The following is an 18168-nucleotide window of genomic DNA, read 5'->3' as shown; positions in this document are numbered from 1 at the left end:
AGTTTTCGTTATTGCTGTGAACCGGACTCACTGGAACCCAGATTTAAGCTAGAAAACGAGGGACAGAAATCAGAAAACTAATTTCTATATTTTTCACATGCTGTCGATTAATTTTCCCTGAACCTGGAACACTTCATTTAGATTTAACTTAAATTGACAAGAGTTACGTTGACCTGTGGACAAAGTTGTAAATTTGGATATAATTTCACACAGAAAAGGTTAGAACTTTTTTCCCCTCTGAAGTCATGTTAACGTGTATTATTTACGTCTAGTAGCTACAACAACAGTGAGTGTTTTAACGCCTACGGATTGACCCTATTCAGTCATTCAACTGTAAAGGCCCATTCATACCAAGAACCGTAACGTTCTGTTTGTTAGATGTAGTATAACGCTTTATATGTTTAGTGTGATTCCGAGATATCGTTCCTCTGCATCGTTATCGTTATAACTGTGCTGTGGCTGCCATATTCGTATGAAATTAGAACAATAGTTTAAAGTAGCCTACAGTTTTCGTTATTGCTGTGAACCGGACTCACTGGAACCCAGATTTAAGCTAGAAAACGAGGGACAAGTAAATCAGAAAACTAATTTCTATATTTTTCACATGCTGTCGATTAATTTTCCCTGAACCTGGAACATTTCATTTAGATTTAACTTAAATTGACATTTAGTATGAATGGCTACTGAGTAGCCTATGTAAACTTTTATATACAACATGTTATATACAATGGTGTGAATCATGTTTAATAGTGCTTAATCTGCTGCTCTGTTTAATGAATGCCCTGCACCTCTGCTTATGTCAAATGAATGGACCAATGACAAAATCAACTTAACAAAACGGTCTGCGTTAAACAGATCAGGTTTATTTCTATTATGCTGAACTGCTTTCAATGACCTCTGACTAACATAAAATGGGGGAACAAAATTAATTGATCACAAAAAAAAAAGCAATCAAGTACATATACAGTATTATTGGCTATGCACAACTCGTCAGTTTTACATCCTGTCATATAACCCAAAACAAAAGAGAGAGAAAAACCCAACCCAGACCATAAACTAATGTTCTGTGTTATCAACTGGGATACTTGGCAAACTCTCCTGGAAAATTAAAGGAACTAAAGAATGACTACTAAAGGAAGAAGGTTAATAATATCAAACAAGAAAAGTGAGTGATTTGGAAAGAGGGAAGGTGTGGAATTCCTGCATTTCATGCAGAAGCCCCGTGACGTCTGTCTGATGGGACGAAAACGATATTCAATATCTGTACTTTCAGAAATTAAACTAAGCCAGGGTGTTAACCATGAAAATTCACTTTCAAATGACACAGGAAAATGTCAAAGGTGACTGTCAGCCCTGAAGCTTTCTGAAAGCTGTACCATGCAGGTATAACAATCACTCCTAGACATCAAGGAGCTGATTTACATGTACAAACATAAAAAAAACATGAGAAAAGATGCCCCAAAAGACAAGCACATCGATGTAAACGGTTGATTGAAAATCATCAATCGCTGTATTAAACATTACACCATTTGTGAGGTGCACAATATGTGGTGAGATGGACAAGCCCCTCCCTCCCCATTCACAGCTTCTTTTATAATACACAAACACTGAGCGTTCGGGAATTAAAACATATGGGTAAATTTCTCATACTATGTTCTACATTAAGAAATTGTACTCAATATGCGTTGCATAAAATTATGAAAGGCCCTGATATCTACATATGCACCAATCAAATATGGCCCTCTTTAATTGTCATATTTAATATCTAGCACCGATGAATAGGATTAAAATTATTTCTCTGTAAGGAGAGAGCACTTTATCAAGTAATCTAATGCGCTCAGACCACTACATTGATGTGATTAAGAGTTACTAATATCAAGCTTTCAAATTAAAGCCAATTTATACACCAAAAGAATGCTGGTTTTAAACTGCGCAAAAACCATCTGAACAAATCATTAAATAAAAGTCGACCCTTCTATTACAGAAAAGGTACAAGTTGAAAAGAAAAGGGCTTTAAAACTGTCTGGTTTTCTCTGGAGCGACATGCTATAGTGTTCACTGGCAGTTTACAAAGTTTTGTAGGAACTCTACAAATGCATACATTAGATAAATCTCTCATAATAAACTGCAACATTAGATATATTTCTGCAGTGTTAAAATATCTACGTGACGTTGGCTTGCATAAATGACGTTCATAATTTAGAAAAGGCCATGAGCATTGAAGTCATAACATGATTATCTTATCTTATCTTATCACTTCCTTCCAGAAGTTGTTTTAATTATTATTTTTCATAACCCTGAGAGTGAAACATTGCATTAATCATTTTCGGTTGGACCAGTCTTGCGTTTTGAGATGAAATCATTGCCTAGACAATTAAGAGGCAACCTAGCAAATCAAGATTTATATATATATTTTTTTCTGTTTAGCACAAACAATTATAGCAAATTTAAACTCCTGACGAACTGTATTCTCTTGAATGTACTCATGCAATCAATCACATTAGGATTTAGTTTACATCGATTTTTCAGAAAGGTTTCATAAAGCCTATCCGCACTGCAATGCATCCGTCCATCCAACATGCAGTTCTTAGTGTTCCTTTGGTTATTGTATAAAATCTATATGCATTTCATCTTTTACAAAAATAAAAGATTACATAGAAAATGACTGTTAAAAATGATCTGAAATAGCTTCTGCTCAGATAAAAAAAAAAGCTCATTAACCGCAAGTTTTCTTATTAGTCTGTTAATGATAACGCCCCAATCTAAATTAGAATTATAGTTGATATACCCAACTGTTTTTGTTCTTTTAATAACTTTTTTTTTTTTTTTTTTTAAATATGAGTAGTGCTATTTATGAAAAACTGAACAATGAGAAAATAGTTTTTCTTCTGTGCATCTGTGGACACAGTCAAACATGCCAGAGGAACCATAACATCTCATTATTGTAGCCATGTTTCTTCAAGATTCGCTTCAAACTCACATACAACTCCTAAAACCAACTTTCTCCTGCGCTTAATTGAAACGATTCAGCGTAACCTAGAATTCTGTTGTCAGTGTGTTGGAATCAAGTTTCGGGTGCATTAAACATATTTGCACGCACACAAATGTACACATATACCCTCCTGCACACACACACGCACACAAAATAAATCTTCAGATATTGCATTCTGCAAAAGGGCACCGAGTTTCCAACAATAACACTATACCATTTAACCTGTTGGCAGAATTAAAAATGCCCTGTGGAAAATCACATTTCTTCATACTGTTGTTATCACTAACAAACACTTAAGAGCAGACTGTTAAATCCTCATTCAGTTATCAGCCTCTTCAGCACATCACAAGAAAACACCTTTGTGAGAGCAGAGATCATAAAAGCCAAACTAACTGCACACTGAACACCACGGCGTCACCAAACCACCTTGAAACTTTGATGCTTCATACCACTGAGAGAGAGCGAGCACACCTTTAACAGTTCAGCCGTGCTCTGTGGTCAGTGAAACCGTCGCCACTCAACGTTGTTCTCAACTTAACATTCTTGTGGTGCCATGTTGTTTTCATGCTCAGAGGGGGTCAGGTCAGCTGTGAAAGCTACTCCATCGATCTCGGCTGCTCGGACTTTCTCCATTGCTGTTCAACAAACAAAAGTTCACATCAAGAAAAGCTGCAGAGTTTGATCTTCCTGGCCGAATGAGTTCCATTATCAGGTTGAAGAAGATCAAGGAGGAGTACCATCTCCATCTTACATTACGCATCATAGGCATAAATGTAATAAACATGATTAGCTGTGCTTCTTTAATCCAAGTTTGACCAAAACCTGCAACTTTCAAGAAAAAAATTATAATAATAATGTTGCACATATAAGACAAAAGAAAAGAGAAAATATGTTTCAAGACCATGATCTCGGTGTCCAACAGCACACTCTTCAGTTGACATTGGCACTTGACATGTATGAGGTTTGATTTCGTCGTCTAATTGAGAATTCTGACACGAGACTTAGTCAAGTGTGTGTTGTCCTTAGCCGAAGCAGTTTATGTATTTGAGGTACAATGGCAAATGTAGAGGCAAAAATTTGAGAATATGTTCAGGCAATGTGCCACATCTGTTTTTAAAAGTTGTCTTATGGATGGGGGACAATCCTGTAAAAAAATAATGAGAAAAAGGATTAACACATTGGAACAAAACAAGGAATAGTTTCACATAAAGAAAAATGTAAAACCATAATTGAAACTAAAAGAATATTTCATTAAAAAGAATCATTTACTCATCCGGTTTTTTTTTTTTTTTGCCCTTAAAATGAAAAAGTCAATGGGGTCCAAAACAACATTGGATCCCACTGACGTTCAATGTCAGTGCAAAGCATTTTCGTAAAGTCTTCTTTCGTGTTCACATGAAGTAAATAAGATGAGTTTAGAACATTATGAGGGTGGGTAAAACTTTTTGGGTGAACTGTCTTTTTAAAACAAACCAAAATTAAAATACCTGTTATCATTTTTAATAACGGATTTAGCTGGGCACCCAGTTCTGGGAGGAGCTCTGTGTGGTTGCTGGCCCAGTATAGCCCTGTCCACCCTGTATAATGGGGTCAAAGTTGAAGTCAACCAGGTCTCCATCCATAAGATCACTGTTGATAATATATTCCACATCACAGTCCAGGTTTTCAGTGAACATGTCGATATCCAAGTCTGTAGGCAGACGGTCCTGAGAGGGCATGAAGCAGGGCGGTGTTGCAAACTGGCCTAGACCTTGCAGGCCTCCGTTCCCACCAGGTGATGGGACAGCTCCGTGCTGCAGAAGCCCAGCGCCTGGCACCTGATGCTGGGTCTTTATAGCTGCGAGCTGAGGCGGTTCCTGGCTCATGCCCGAGTGAATCATTCCAAAGCCCATCTGTGAGTGCTGAAGTTGGGGTTGAGGCTGGAGGCTCATCTGCCCCACTGTGCTTGTGTCAATGCCTTTGCTCAGCAACATCTGACCTGCCTTAGCTTGGCTGCTGGACATAGATCCCCCGAGCCCCAAAAGCCTGCCACCTCCTTGGCTCGGCATGAGAGGATCCATCTGGGTCATCATAACATCGCTGGGTGGAGGCGAATCAGAGGTCAGGAGCACTTCGAGGCTGGAGGGCACGTGAGTGCTAAAACCACTGTGACCCGGACCGGGCAGAGGACTGAAGAGCGAGTTTCCGAAGCTTGATTGGCTTGTGCTGGATCCGGCGCTGCGTTGAACAGAGCTCTGCGACCCTGGTGGAGTGGATCCCTGTGTAACCTTCGATGGCTGCAGCTGCCGAAATGAAGGAAAGCTGGACCCTCGAGGGAGCAGAGTGGATGCCGAGGGCAAAGGCTGAGGTGGGGCAGGAGGAGCTGTGCTTGGGCTCGCACCACCTTGCGGACCTGTCATTAAAGTTAGCCCATCAATCAAATCCAACTCTTCCATTAGTGTCTCAGTTAGTGTTGGGGGAAGATTCCCTGCAGAATAGCCACCAAGAAGGCCGTCCTCAGGTAGGTCATCCTCGTCCTCCTGTGCCGTGGCAATGGGAGAAAGCCTCCCGCTCAGCGTGCTGGCATTGGAGCTTGTACGTGGCCTGAAACTCGTCCACATGTCCGGGTCGTCCAGGCTGCCGCGAGAGGAAGGGCTGCTGCTGTTCACTCCCCACTTTCCGAACTGACCTGGAGGCCCGGGACTGTCCGCACCGCCAGCGCCGGAGGCACCCTCACCCTGCAGGGCACCTCCAGAGCCTCCGATCCCAGCTGCTCCAGCCTGCTTTTTAGTCTGCTTTGCTCGTATATGGCTTTTAAGCAATTTGCTGCTGTTGTCCATCGAGGCAGCACGGCGGCGAGGGGCTTTGCCGGTTTTGCCCCCTTCAGGGTTGAGTATCCACCAAGAGCTCTTTCCAGTCGACTCATTGTGCACTCGCAGGAACTTGTTGTGGAGCGATAAATTGTGGCGAATGGAGTTCTAAATGGGATGACAAAAAATAAATCAAGTCTAAAAGTGATAAACAATGTCACTAACCTAACTGCACAAGATTGAAAATATTACTATCAGGGTTTGAAATGAACACCCGAAAATTAACAGTGTTAGTTCACCCAAAAATTTAAATTTAAATTACTCGCCCTCAAATCATTCTAGGTGTATATGACTTTCTTCTTTCAGACAAATCCAGTCGGAGTTATATTAAAAATGGTCTTTGATCTTTCAAGCTGTTTAATGCCACTCAGCGGGTGTTGCATGCATCCATCCAAAAGCAGTTAAATAAAATGCACCCATCCATAAAAAAAAAGTGTCTTGCACGGCTCCGGGGGTGAACAAAGGCCTTCTGTAGCAATCGATGCGTTTTTGTAAGAAAAATATCCATATTCAAAACGTAATAATCACTTTAATGTAGCTTGCACTCACTGTTGTACATGGAAGCAGCTCCGGGCGGATGACGTATGGAGGTCGGCTTTGAGCATGCGCCGCTCAGAAGTGACGCAGCGGAGAGATCAAAACAAAACAACGGTCACTAATTAGAAGTACAAAACGATGATTTGTAAAGAAGAATGTCGGAGGATTTCGATATAAGCCAAGAGGAGACTGGTTTTCCTTTGCTAAAGTAAGGAAACTTTGCTTCCTTTGCTCCTGTTAACAAGCGTTGGTTTTCACGAGACTCACTGGTGCATGCGCAACGCTGACCTCATACGTCATGCGTCAAGTTAGATTGAAGTGATTATTACGTTTTGAATATGGATATTTTTCTTACAAAAACGCATCGATTCGCTACAGAAGGATTTTGTTCACCCCCCGGAGCCGTGTGAGACACTTTTTTTAAAATTTTTTTATGGATGGGCACATTTTATTTAACTTCTTTTGGACTGATGCATGCAACACCCACTGAGTGGCATTAAACGGCTTGAAAGATCAAAGACAAATTTTTTATATAACTCTGACTGAATTCGTCTGAAAGAAGAATGTCAACTAGAATGACTTGAGGGTGTGTAACTTATGGGCTAATTAAAATTTTTGGGTGAACTAACCCTTTAATGCTGTGAACTTGCAAGTCAGTGTGTTGGTGTTGGTGGTGGCGGCGAGGGGGTTAAATTCTCATTTGATAAATGCTGCATATCCAAGACCTTCATGTGTCGCTATTCACGGTGTCTTGAAATTATATTTTGGGGCATGAATTATCATAAATTTTTTTTTATTTAATTTTTTTTAAATGGATGTCAATGGAGGAGAGGCTTCACAGTGTAAAAATATTTCAAACTGATAAACAATATATTATTAAGCCTTTATTTAACCAGGAAAGAACCTCACTGAGATTTTTACAGGAGTGTCCTGGCCAACATAGGCAGCCCAGTTATACAAATATATAGTAGTCAACATTTGAAGTGGATCAAAACCTTTCATCAAACTTGTTCTCCGTTCTTGTCTTGGGACAACTTTGCTGAACTTTTTTGATCCACTTCAAATGTTGACTACTGAATAAAAAAAGGTTCCGAGTTTGATAATGCGTTTTATTTGTGATAATTTTGTTTTGGCTAGTAGAAGTTCTGAATGGTCAGTAACTTGATTTTAGTAGGCAAATTCTAAATTTATTTTATTTTTATTTTTTTTCTGAATGGCCAGTAATTGAAAATTATAGTAGCCAAATTGGCAGGTGAGTGGAGAAGTTAATTTCAAACCCCGATTATAATTATTATTAATTCTTAATCTTGTTTAGACGTACCTTCCACCCAGCAGAACTGTTACTGTCTCCTTTGTCCTTAAAATACGGCACCGTTTTTACCATCCAATCGTAGATCTGCGCCAGAGTAAGTCGTTTTTCTGGCGAGTTTTCAATCGCCTGGCTGATCAGATCTGCGTAGGACTGATTACCCCAGGCATTACGCCTGGAAGAGCCTTTTCGAGGCGTGGCCCCGCCCACTCCAGCGATAACCCCGCCCTCCGAGACCGCGACTTTCTCAGGCTCGGATATGATTGGCTGAGGCTCATGTTTATCTTCCTCGGTGGGCGGAGTTCCAGCAGCAGAGTCTGAGCCGTCGGCCCCCCCGGCTTTGACAGCTGAGATGTCTGGTCTAGGCAGCGGCCATGTACATGACCTCGGTCTGCTCTGCGGCTCAAAATCTGGGTCAATCGGGGGTACGTTTTCTTCCTCCATTGTGCGATGCAATCCAGATAATTTCAGAGGAAGGCTGGATTTCAATGAACTAGTTTTGATGCTTAGTTTTTTTTTTAAAAAACACGATTCATTCAATGGGCGATGAAAAGTAAGAGTACGACTATTTATACCAAAAGTAAAATAATCTTGTTTAGAAACGATTTTTTCTTCTTAAATATATTAAACTACAGTATAAAATTATCCGGACTAAATTTAACCGCGACTGTCTGGAGCGTAACGGAGCACATTCGTAATAATCTGAACACACCAATATAGCATCAGTTAATCCTCAGGTTGGAGATTAAAGGGGCCAAATAATCTCCTTAATAGTAACTAACATAGACCTTCTGATTTACATAGAGCAAACGAGGATAGAAGGGGGTCTCTTTGTTTAATGGAGAAGGAACAAAGGAAATTCACTACACATCAAAACAGCTGGATTGTCAAGAGCAGCTGCTGAGATAAACCACGGGAAGAGAGGACGCGCTGGAGTGACAAGGGACGATCTATGAACTTTTGTAGATAATTAAACACTTTTACAAAAAAAAAAATCTAATTGAGACAGTTAAGTAGGTGAAATCGCAAAACCAATCATAACATGCGCTGTAATTGTTAAAATAACCACCTCCCACCGGTTCCTATTATAGCAGCGAATGGTTGATTGGCTTTCGCAATTAGACAATAGTTTAGACCAAGAAACTTTTTTACAAACTCTACAAAAAGAGCGATAAACCACCTTAATATGAGCGCATCAAGTCGTACACTAGTCTTTGTTGTAAACTGAGTGTATTTCTAAACTATGTAAGAATATTGTCCTTATAAACGAATTCAAGTGACTGGGAATTATTTGTTACAGCTGCCTGTCAAAGTCAAGAAAGCCATGTAATTGAATTAATCGGGATCCATTACGAAAATAAAAACATTGAAAAAAACATGGGTTTAAAACGAATTAAGTGCATCCCAACTCAAATGCGTTAAGCAAGATTGTTAAATCGCCAAAAGAAGCCGTACGTAAAACTTAACTCATAACGATCAAAATTGTACATTTTTTAAAAAAAGACCAAGACACTATCTTACAGGAGTGCTCGATCATAACGGGTAGCTTTACGGGGTTTACCGTACAATACAAATCTGTGTTATTGTCGTTCAAGTTTGCGCGGTCCTCCACGCTGTGTGCTGGCGCGTGTCACCATCTGCCATGTTCCTCGAGACGCAGCTACACACGATGCTCGCGCCGAACGAATCCGTCCCGTTGAAGGCTTCTCGTATCCCACTACGGTCGATGTGTTCTCCGAAAAGACCAAAAGCCGCCGCCTGTCCGCTTCTTGAACTCGACCGCCGGCCTCTGGGACAAAACTCGAAAGCGTAGTCTTACTACGGAGAGAGTAACTAGATGGCCACCTAGTTAGCCAACTCCAGTTTTTATGAGTTAATATCCCTCCGGTAAAAGTCGAAGAAACCCGCTTCTCTTCAATAACTTGGTGGTCTGTTGAAATTACCGCGAAATCGCTTCTCTTCTGCTGTTAATGGAGATAGACAAACAGCTATTCCTCGTAGATCTTTCTTGTTTTGTTTTGTTTTGACTCGAGGCGAAGACTCCCTTCTGACGTCTGTTTACCACCGCCAGACAACGCGGCGTGCGCATGCGTCGCGAGGACTGATGGGAATTGCAGTCAGTCATGTGATAGGTTCCCGGATAGGTTGTGCACCGTGAACACGACCGGAGATAACCGGGATCCCGAAAAAGACTTGAGCACGCAAAATGTTATGTAATAGTTTCTAAAGATGTGCGCGCGCGAGAGTGAGTGAGTCCTGGCTGGGGCAAAATGGTTTTGTCATCTTAGGATCTCTATGTTGTTATGAAGTGGGAGAAGATCCCTAATCCCTGAAGGATCTCCAATGAAGGAATGCTGTGCGAGATCCCCTGACCTCATGCTGCCCACACGCTTTCCCGATGAAATGGCAATCTCATTTTTTTTTAATTAAGATCAAGTGGATGAAAGCTATGTTTATGTTAGAAGATGTGTACGCCAGAGTGTCACTGTAATGAAGAGTCTTCATTATCTGAAATCGCAGCGTGGTTAGATTTCTTAGGTAGTTTTTAAATTAAAGTCTATACATTAAATGTGCATGCCACCTCGGTGGTGTTGTGTATCCTCATTTGAATTTAGTCATTTTAAAACTGAATTCTACTCGTAAATGCATTGTTGTTTCTAGGTCAGCTGTTGCTCATATTCAGGTTTTTAAATGCATGTATCAGTGTCTCGATACGGATCAGCCACGAGAACTACAATACCCACAGGACCTTCCAGGCATTAGCGGTGGGCGGTACAGAACACAGTATGATGCAACTCTTCAGCCTTCAGTGTTAGAAATGTGATTAAGCTGTTGTTGTCTGATTAAGTAGTTGTATTTATTTAGATATCATGTTTGCTTCCTTTGGCTAAATACACAATCCACGTTAGTATGTGTGTATTCAATAAAAACAGTTCTGTTAACCCTGTTAAATTGATTTCATACCTAATGCATAAAAATCAGTAGGCCTACTAAAAGCCATTACTGCAGAATAAACGTGAAATTAAATAATAGCAAATCATAATTTTGTGGTGGAAATCTAGAGAGAGAGCGGGATCAGTCACTATGTCGACATTAACATTTCTTCCCTAACTTGCCCTATGATGCCACATAAACATTAATCAGTCAAAGTGGAGTAAATTACTTCACAATTTTGCACTTTGTCATTTTTTTTTATTATTTTCAATGTATAAATGTTTCCTAAATAAAATTCTTATTGCTTAATTAATTTGATTGTCCGGTATTTAATTATTTTTATTAAATGTTTTTTATATGGTTTGTGTTGAATGTATTCGATATATGATATTTGCATAACTAAGTTAATAAATCACGATTTCACCGACTTGGCTACAGTTATTTGTGGGAGCATAAATATACATAAATATTCCACTTCTATCGCCGGTTTAAAATGTCCTCCCAGCCTCTTAATTTTCAAACGAAAGGAATATTTGGAGGAGATACAGTGGTACTGAGCAATGGGTTAAAAGAGACTACATTGATTAAACTACATAATATTGATATTTCATATCCTTTGTTTTTTATGGTGGTCTACAACAATTAAAGAGAATTTCATAATTAACTGACTAATTATTGGCAAAGTTATAGTATAAGAAATAATGAATAAAGAAATAAATAATACTGATGTGACTGTATACAGTGTGACTGCCAGCACTGGGGGGCGCTGTGATATTTCTGACGCCACACAGATCGGCGCTCTGATTGGTCGAGGACTAAGCGCCTCGTCCAATGACTAGAATGTCCCCGTTTTCAAATCGACGCGGAAATATCAAACACTCGGCCTGATTAGAGATCTGGTAAGATGATGATAATGCTTCCTAAAGATTATGATCTGTTTATTTTTTTTAGAATTTGTATTAAGTTTGTTTGTTCCTTTTCGGATGTTGCTTATTACTAATATTCCGTGTCAACGGTTATATTTGTGTTGCCATAGCAAAACGTTCCTTGCAGTTGTTAGTTACAAAGTGAGTTTCTTCTAGTATTTTTACTCTGTTATGTAATATCACTGATCCAGAACTATTATCAGACATATTTATATAACGTATCTGTATTGTTCTATGCTAAATGTGGTAGTTTAGTGTTTAAATTTAGACCAGTATTCAAGGAATTCAACCTAGTGCTTCCTTTTGTAACAAATGTGTCATCCTTTGTGAAATGTGTGATTGCCAGTAAGTAGGTTTCAGGAAGCTACATAATAAATCACAGACTTTTTATTCATTTCAGAGACCCGCCTGCTATTGAAATGGAGATCTTTCTAAGGCGGAAGCTTGCCCAGGCCGGTGGCAACATATTGAGCGGATCATCTCTTCAAAAACCTGTTTCCTCTTACCAGCCTATCAAATTGCCAGATCTGTGTTCTAGTTTCTATTCAATTGCAGATGAACCTTTTCCTCAAGTGTCTGGATTTCTTGATGACACCGTCGGCCCGTCCTTTCTTTCAAATGAAACAGGAACTGTGTTGAATTCCCCTGCTTGCACGCCATCAGAAAATCAAGCAAAAAATAAGGATGGAGGAGTTTTAGCACCAAGAAAAGAGGCTACCAATGACTCTGGCCTTAATTGCTCTCTTGGAGCGCACTGTCAGTCGGCAAATGGAAGCACGTCTACTAGATCGCCACAGAATGAGAAAAACATTACCAGTGCAACAGTGAGCAAAGCAGATGGCGACTGCAGTGATGCCACGGTATCCATTACATCTTTAGAGAAATCTGATTTAATTAGTGTAGAGTTGAAGAACAGCACTTTTGATGTCTCCCAAGACTCGAAAGAACGACCTGTCGCTGGTATTAATGCAACTGTTGATCTACACAACATCAGAGAGAAGAACAGCACTTTTGAGTCTCAAGAGCCAAAGGATGGGTCTGACCCTAGACTTAATTCAACATTGGATATTGATGTACCCAATACAAAGACTGAGTCAGGAAACACTACTGTTGAACTGGTCCAGTCACATGACCCTAAAGAGGGACCTGACACTGGGGTTAATGCAACTGTGGATATTCCTAATCTAGACAGCGCACAATCAAAAAATAATTCATGTGTTGATAACACTGTACCATTAAACACTACTACAGAACAGCCAAATGAAAATCTTGAAGGAACTATAGACATACAGCCACAAGAAAAACTGGATAGTAGTTTTAACTCTACTGAGGTTAATACAATAAAAAACACAGAGGAAGCTCATTTAAACGTCAATATAACTGTTGATATTGTGGAGCAAACAGCCAGTGCTCCTCTTCAACCCTCTGGTGAGGTTGAACAATCAAACTCCGTTCCTATAAAACCAGCTGAGACGATTAAACATAATACAACCACTGATCTTACCCCCCCAGAAGTTCTAGTTTTGAAGGACACCACTGTTGAAATTAAGCCCTCCAGTACAGAATTAGCTGACCAGGTTAATGGTGCTTCTAACTCTGTAGGTCTCACTAAACCAACCTCTAACAGCAGAGAAACAGAAGTTGAGATAAGCACCACAGCTTTTGTTTGCTCTGTCGACGCTCTCGATGATGCTCCTGAGCTTAAAGCGGAGGAGCATCACAAAAAAACATCAAGTCCTGGATTGGCGGACACTGAGTCTATTCCCTCTTCTGATATGGGAAATATCAGCAGAAACAGTATTTTTTGTTTAGATGACACATTGGACATGAAGACGAGCTTCCTGGTTACATCCACACCTATCGTTTTTGGCAAAGAATCCAGATTTGAGATCATGAGAGACGTGAAGCCCAGAAAGAGGCTGTCTGTGATCAACAGCATCGAGGCCCAGTCGAATGATGAGCTAGTTTGTGCAAGTAGTCATGATGGAACTGATGCTGTGCAGGCGACTGAGAGCTCGAGTCAGAGTCAGAAAGTCTCGGCAACATGCACTTTAAGTCCCAGTACATCAGAACCAGCAAACGAGAGCAAGCCGCCCACAAAACTTCCAATCAAAAGACAGCTTCCTCAGCTTTCCTCTAAGCTGAGTTATCCCAAATCCATTCTTCCTCCAAGGCCTCAGTTGTCAGTGAACTCCACGGTAGTGGTCAAACCAAAGACTCTCCTAGGGCCGCCGGCCCCGCGTCAGCCTGACACATCATCCACCAACCTGCTTGGCAACAGGAAGACGGTTCTGATGAACAAGGGCAAGAACATCGCTCCTGTCAAGAACATAGCATCAGCTAGCACTGTTAAGGTACGAAACTCAATGCTTTGTTGCTATGAATCAGTCAGCTGGTTACAAACATTGGTCTTGTGTATGGTTTAAATTAATTTTTTCTTTATTTAAAACAGACCTCTATGGTTTCTACTGTCGCTGGATATAACTTCACTGCTGGTGAGTGGCTTTTACACATTTGTACACATTTCATCCATGTACATAATTATATTATTGTTAAAATGTTTGAGGTCAGTTTTTTCACTGATTCATAAAGGATGCATTAATTAGTCAAAAGTGACAGTAAAGACATTTGTAATGTTACAAAAGATTTCCATTTCAAATAAATACTCTTCTTTTGAGCTTTCTATTCATTAAAAGAATTCTGATATTAAGTTTCCATCATAAATATTCCTCAGTCCTTAGCCATCTCCAAGAATCGGCTAAAAACACATCTCTTCCATCTTTTTTTGACCCTCTAACTGTAGCACTCTCTATACTAATTCCATTCTTTAAAAAAAAAACTTGCCCCATTTAGACTTACACTCTATTCATTTACTAACTGCTTGTTTTTCTTCTTTTTTTCTTCTGTTTTCTTTTTATTATACAATTAACAAAAAGCCAAAAAAAAGGCCTCTAACACTAGCTTGCTCTATTCTTTTTCTATTCTGTCGGTTTTCTTTTTATTTATTACATAATTAAAAAAAAAAAAAAACTTGCTACATGTACTGCGTTAAGCTAACTGAGACTTGTTGTAGCACTTATATATCATTGCTCTTTTGTTGATTTTGATTGCTTCCATTGTCTTCATTTGTAAGTCCATTTGGATAAAAGCATCTGCTAAATTACTAAATGTAATGTAAATATTAAGCAGCACAATTGTTTTTAAACATTAATAATCAGAAGAGATGTTTCTTGAGCACCAAATCAGCACATTAGAATGATTTCTGAAGGACCATGTGACACTGAAGTAATGGCTGCTGAAAATTCAGTGTTGCTGTCGCAGGAATAGATTACATGTTAAAGTATATTAAAAATGAAAAAGCTTACACTTTAAATTGAGATTTCACAATATTACTATAATTGTACAATATTACCCAAACTTTTGAACAGTAATGTACATAACTGTATGTTTGTTTGTTTTAATATTACTAATGTTGTATTATAAATATCAATTATGTATTCTGTAAGCTGTAATATGGTTGCAGTTGCAAAACCTTCAAGCTCTGGTATACAGCAAATGAAACCATCAGGACTACAGCTGCCAACCCGTAAAAGACTGGCTCTCAAGACACCTCAGACTACACGATCCTCTGTAGAAACCGTTCAGACTCAGCCTAGTAATAAATCGACAGGATTACCAGGTACTTTTCACTGATAGTTTTTCCTTGATGTGTATCTTCAAATTTAGTTAATATCAGGTTTGCTGGTTGCATATTTAATGCAACGTTTATACCTAGTAAATAAATACTTAAACAAAATGATTATGTAAATGAAGGGCTCTGATTTTATGTAATGCTTTGTCATTATTTCCTTTAATTTTATCTATGAAAGGTATGAGGACGAGGAGTTCACTGCTTCCCAGTGTGGGCCAAAAGCACTTGAACAATGATGGTTTGCCTTCGGCAAAGAGAAAAAGAATTGGTGCGATCATTTGTCCTTTTTTATTTACCTTTATCAATTACAGCGATGCTAACTGTACTAGTGAGACTTGATAAATAACAGAAATATATCTAATACTTTCAGAGGGTCTACAACACATTTTAACCACAACATCTTTAATAAAAACCAAACTCAAAGCCAAACAAGAATACTAATGTAATACTGATCTCTGGTGTATTTCCTCTTGTGGTGTAGGGTTACAAAATAATGCAGCATTAACTATTAACAGCAGTTAATGTATTTTGATGCAGACTAATTGTTAAAAAAATACCACTTAAAAGGTTTTCATTATACCTTTTTAAAACTATGATTTTTGTGAATGGCAATGTTTTATGTTTATTTCAAAATGAAAAGACAGGGTGTACAAAAACTTTGGGTGTATCAAAGCAACATTCAAAAACATAGTCTGTAAAATGGGGAAAATAGCCACCCGGCCTTTGCCTTAAGCCACATAGACAGATCTCAACAGGATATCTCCCAATATATCATTATTGCAAAGAAAATTCCATATTCTTGTCTGAAGCCATTGGGAAACTGGGCAAGAAAATTGAGTCATCAAACAGAGTTGTCTTGAACATTTCTTATTTGCACGATAGCTGCCTGACTACAGTAGCTGTAATCCAGACTGATTGATATCCTTGTGAAGTGCGCCGTAATTGCCTTGCTGAAAGGACTGGTGCATTTGGGAGCTTGTTGTCAAAGCCTTTTTAATTCATGCTTATAAAGCAGGGATGCTCCGATTGATCGGCTACCAATCACTATCGGCCGATAATCATGTTGGGATGATTGATCGGCGGTCTCTAAAAGTCAGATCTCAAAAAAACAATCTCAAACTGATGACACTGCCATGAGAGGTTTGGATTAACGGATTAAAGCGTTCACTGCACACGGTTGCGGTCCGGCAGTGCGTTCAGGAGCGGTGCGTCTGCAGCAGTGCAGAGATCGTTTCCGCACCAAGTCTATTTCTGCGCTGCAAGCACTGAATTAAAGTAACAGCGCATTGTTTGCAGTAAATATGAACATGACTTGACACGAAAATGTAGTAATTACACCATAAATGCATATTATTAAAGTCTACTGTGTTTCACAGTCAACACATGTGGCCTCATGCGTAGGAAAACAAAGTTCTTTATGAACCGCAGGATTGGTTGTAATAAAGATTTTAATTCAAAAGAAAGGCAGTAGAGCTGACTATTTCTGTCAATGGTAAATTTGTGATAACGTAAGAAAAGTAGTGTTAAATGTTTTGCCACTTGCTTGAGCAACTTAATATATAAATCTAGAAGTAAATGCAAAAGTAAAAAGCATTGAATAATGTGTTGCTTATATTTATTGTGCTTAAACATGTCTGTGAAAGATTGTATTACTGTACTGTGTAAAAAAAAAAAGTTGCAATGCTGAAAAATTATTTTCAGTGACAATGTTTGGATTTGAAATCAAAATAATGGGTAAATGTTGTGTTTGTGGTAAACAGCCACAGATCAGTAGCGGACTCCTCTGTGAAAGCTGCTTCTCCTTTCACAAGAGACACCTAAGAGGGGAATTCCCCCCCATTTTCAAAAATGAAATTCAGGCCCTGAATAAATGTCTAAAAATCCTGATTGGAGTATCGCTATAAATAGTTATAAATGATAAAAAGAAGGCTTTAAAAAGATCGGTATCGGTGATCGGCATCGGCAGATTCTGCTTTCTGTGATCAGCCTCACAGATCAGCACCCCTATTATAAAGTTGTGTGTGCATGTCTCCCCATTGAGTCTTTTCATTCGTTTTGAAATGGAGATTTATAGTGCTGTTCAAACTCAATTATAGGATGGTACATTGGAATCCATGCCACCATAAGAATGCATTGTATTAATTATAGATGCGAAAAAATGTATACAGCACAAAAATGCTCTTATGACATATAAATTGGTTGCATTAAACTGATCAAACATTATACGTTTAAGGAATTATAAAGTGTTGCAAAATACTATTTCTGTTTCAAATAAGGTCTGACTCTGTTATTCTGTTCATGAAAGGATCACATTTTTCACGGATCTTAGGAACAAACTGTTTTGACCATCTCAAATGTAGATTTATTAGTCATTTAATGAAGCTGCCAAATGAGGACCTTAGTGGAGTGCATTTCTCTAACTAGACCTTTGATGTACTCGTCCTCTTTTGTCCACTTCTCTCTATCTCTCCTCCATCCTGGTTTGGTCAAGTTTGCCAATTAAGAGCCACTTTCAACTGTGCTAACATAAGATGAAAGTTTTCTCTTGTACCACATGATTAGGTGACACACTGTTGACAATGGGCTTCATTAGTAAAGAGAAAGCCCTGTATGGTAAAAACTTGCAGCATTTGTAATGTTTAGACGTTTTTCCAGTAACAAAAATCTTGACTAGACAAGACCTTTTGTAGCAAATGCGTTTGAAATATTATGGCTTTTATTTTCGAATCTCCGATCTGATGTATTTCGTGTGTTTGTGTCTATAGCACCTGCTCTGTCTGCAGTAGAGAGCAATGCTGTGCATGCAGCTGAAGGAGCGCATAAACCAGGTGAATTTAGATGGTGGTTATCATAGTGATCATGCAGTACATTTTCAAATTCAGTGTCTTATATTTTTAAACCTATTAATCTCTTTAACCCCCCCCCCCCCC

General features: G+C 39.0%; 2 protein-coding genes across 2 annotated transcripts in view; one reads left to right on the top strand and one right to left on the bottom strand.

Moving 5' to 3' along the window:
- The first annotated feature begins 160 nt into the window (after positions 1-160).
- LOC107601110 (uncharacterized) overlaps positions 161-18168 on the top strand; it is an 18879-nt gene continuing 871 nt past the window's right edge. The window contains exons 1-6 of the mRNA XM_016293140.1: positions 161-218; positions 11948-13901; positions 14000-14042; positions 15071-15226; positions 15417-15506; positions 18004-18066. Coding sequence (XP_016148626.1) covers positions 11967-13901; positions 14000-14042; positions 15071-15226; positions 15417-15506; positions 18004-18066 — 2287 coding nt within the window. The 5' untranslated portion in view covers positions 161-218; positions 11948-11966. The remainder of the gene's footprint in view (positions 219-11947; positions 13902-13999; positions 14043-15070; positions 15227-15416; positions 15507-18003; positions 18067-18168) is intronic.
- foxo4 (forkhead box O4) lies at positions 950-9787 on the bottom strand. Its single transcript, XM_016293143.1, has 3 exons — positions 7700-9787; positions 4480-5949; positions 950-4136 (listed from the first exon to the last, which is right to left on the bottom strand). The coding sequence occupies exons 1-2, from the start codon at positions 8129-8131 to the stop codon at positions 4504-4506; spliced, it is 1878 nt and encodes a 625-aa protein (XP_016148629.1). The 5' UTR covers positions 8132-9787; the 3' UTR covers positions 950-4136; positions 4480-4503.

Source organism: Sinocyclocheilus grahami, unplaced genomic scaffold (assembly GCF_001515645.1).
Source record: "Sinocyclocheilus grahami isolate Dianchi unplaced genomic scaffold, SAMN03320097.WGS_v1.1 scaffold299.1, whole genome shotgun sequence".
Classification (NCBI taxonomy): domain Eukaryota; kingdom Metazoa; phylum Chordata; class Actinopteri; order Cypriniformes; family Cyprinidae; genus Sinocyclocheilus; species Sinocyclocheilus grahami.
Note: the sequence above shows the minus strand (reverse complement) of the source record. Positions and strands in the feature narration are given on the sequence as shown.

Coding starts and splice junctions, on each gene's coding strand:
- foxo4 (XM_016293143.1), bottom strand. CDS start 8,131: ATGGAGGAAGAAAACGTACCCCCGATTGACCCAGATTTTGAGCCGCAG. Junction 5,950..7,699: donor ACAGTTCTGCTGGGTGGAAG/GTACGTCTAAAC, acceptor CATCCCATTTAG/AACTCCATTCGCCACAATTT.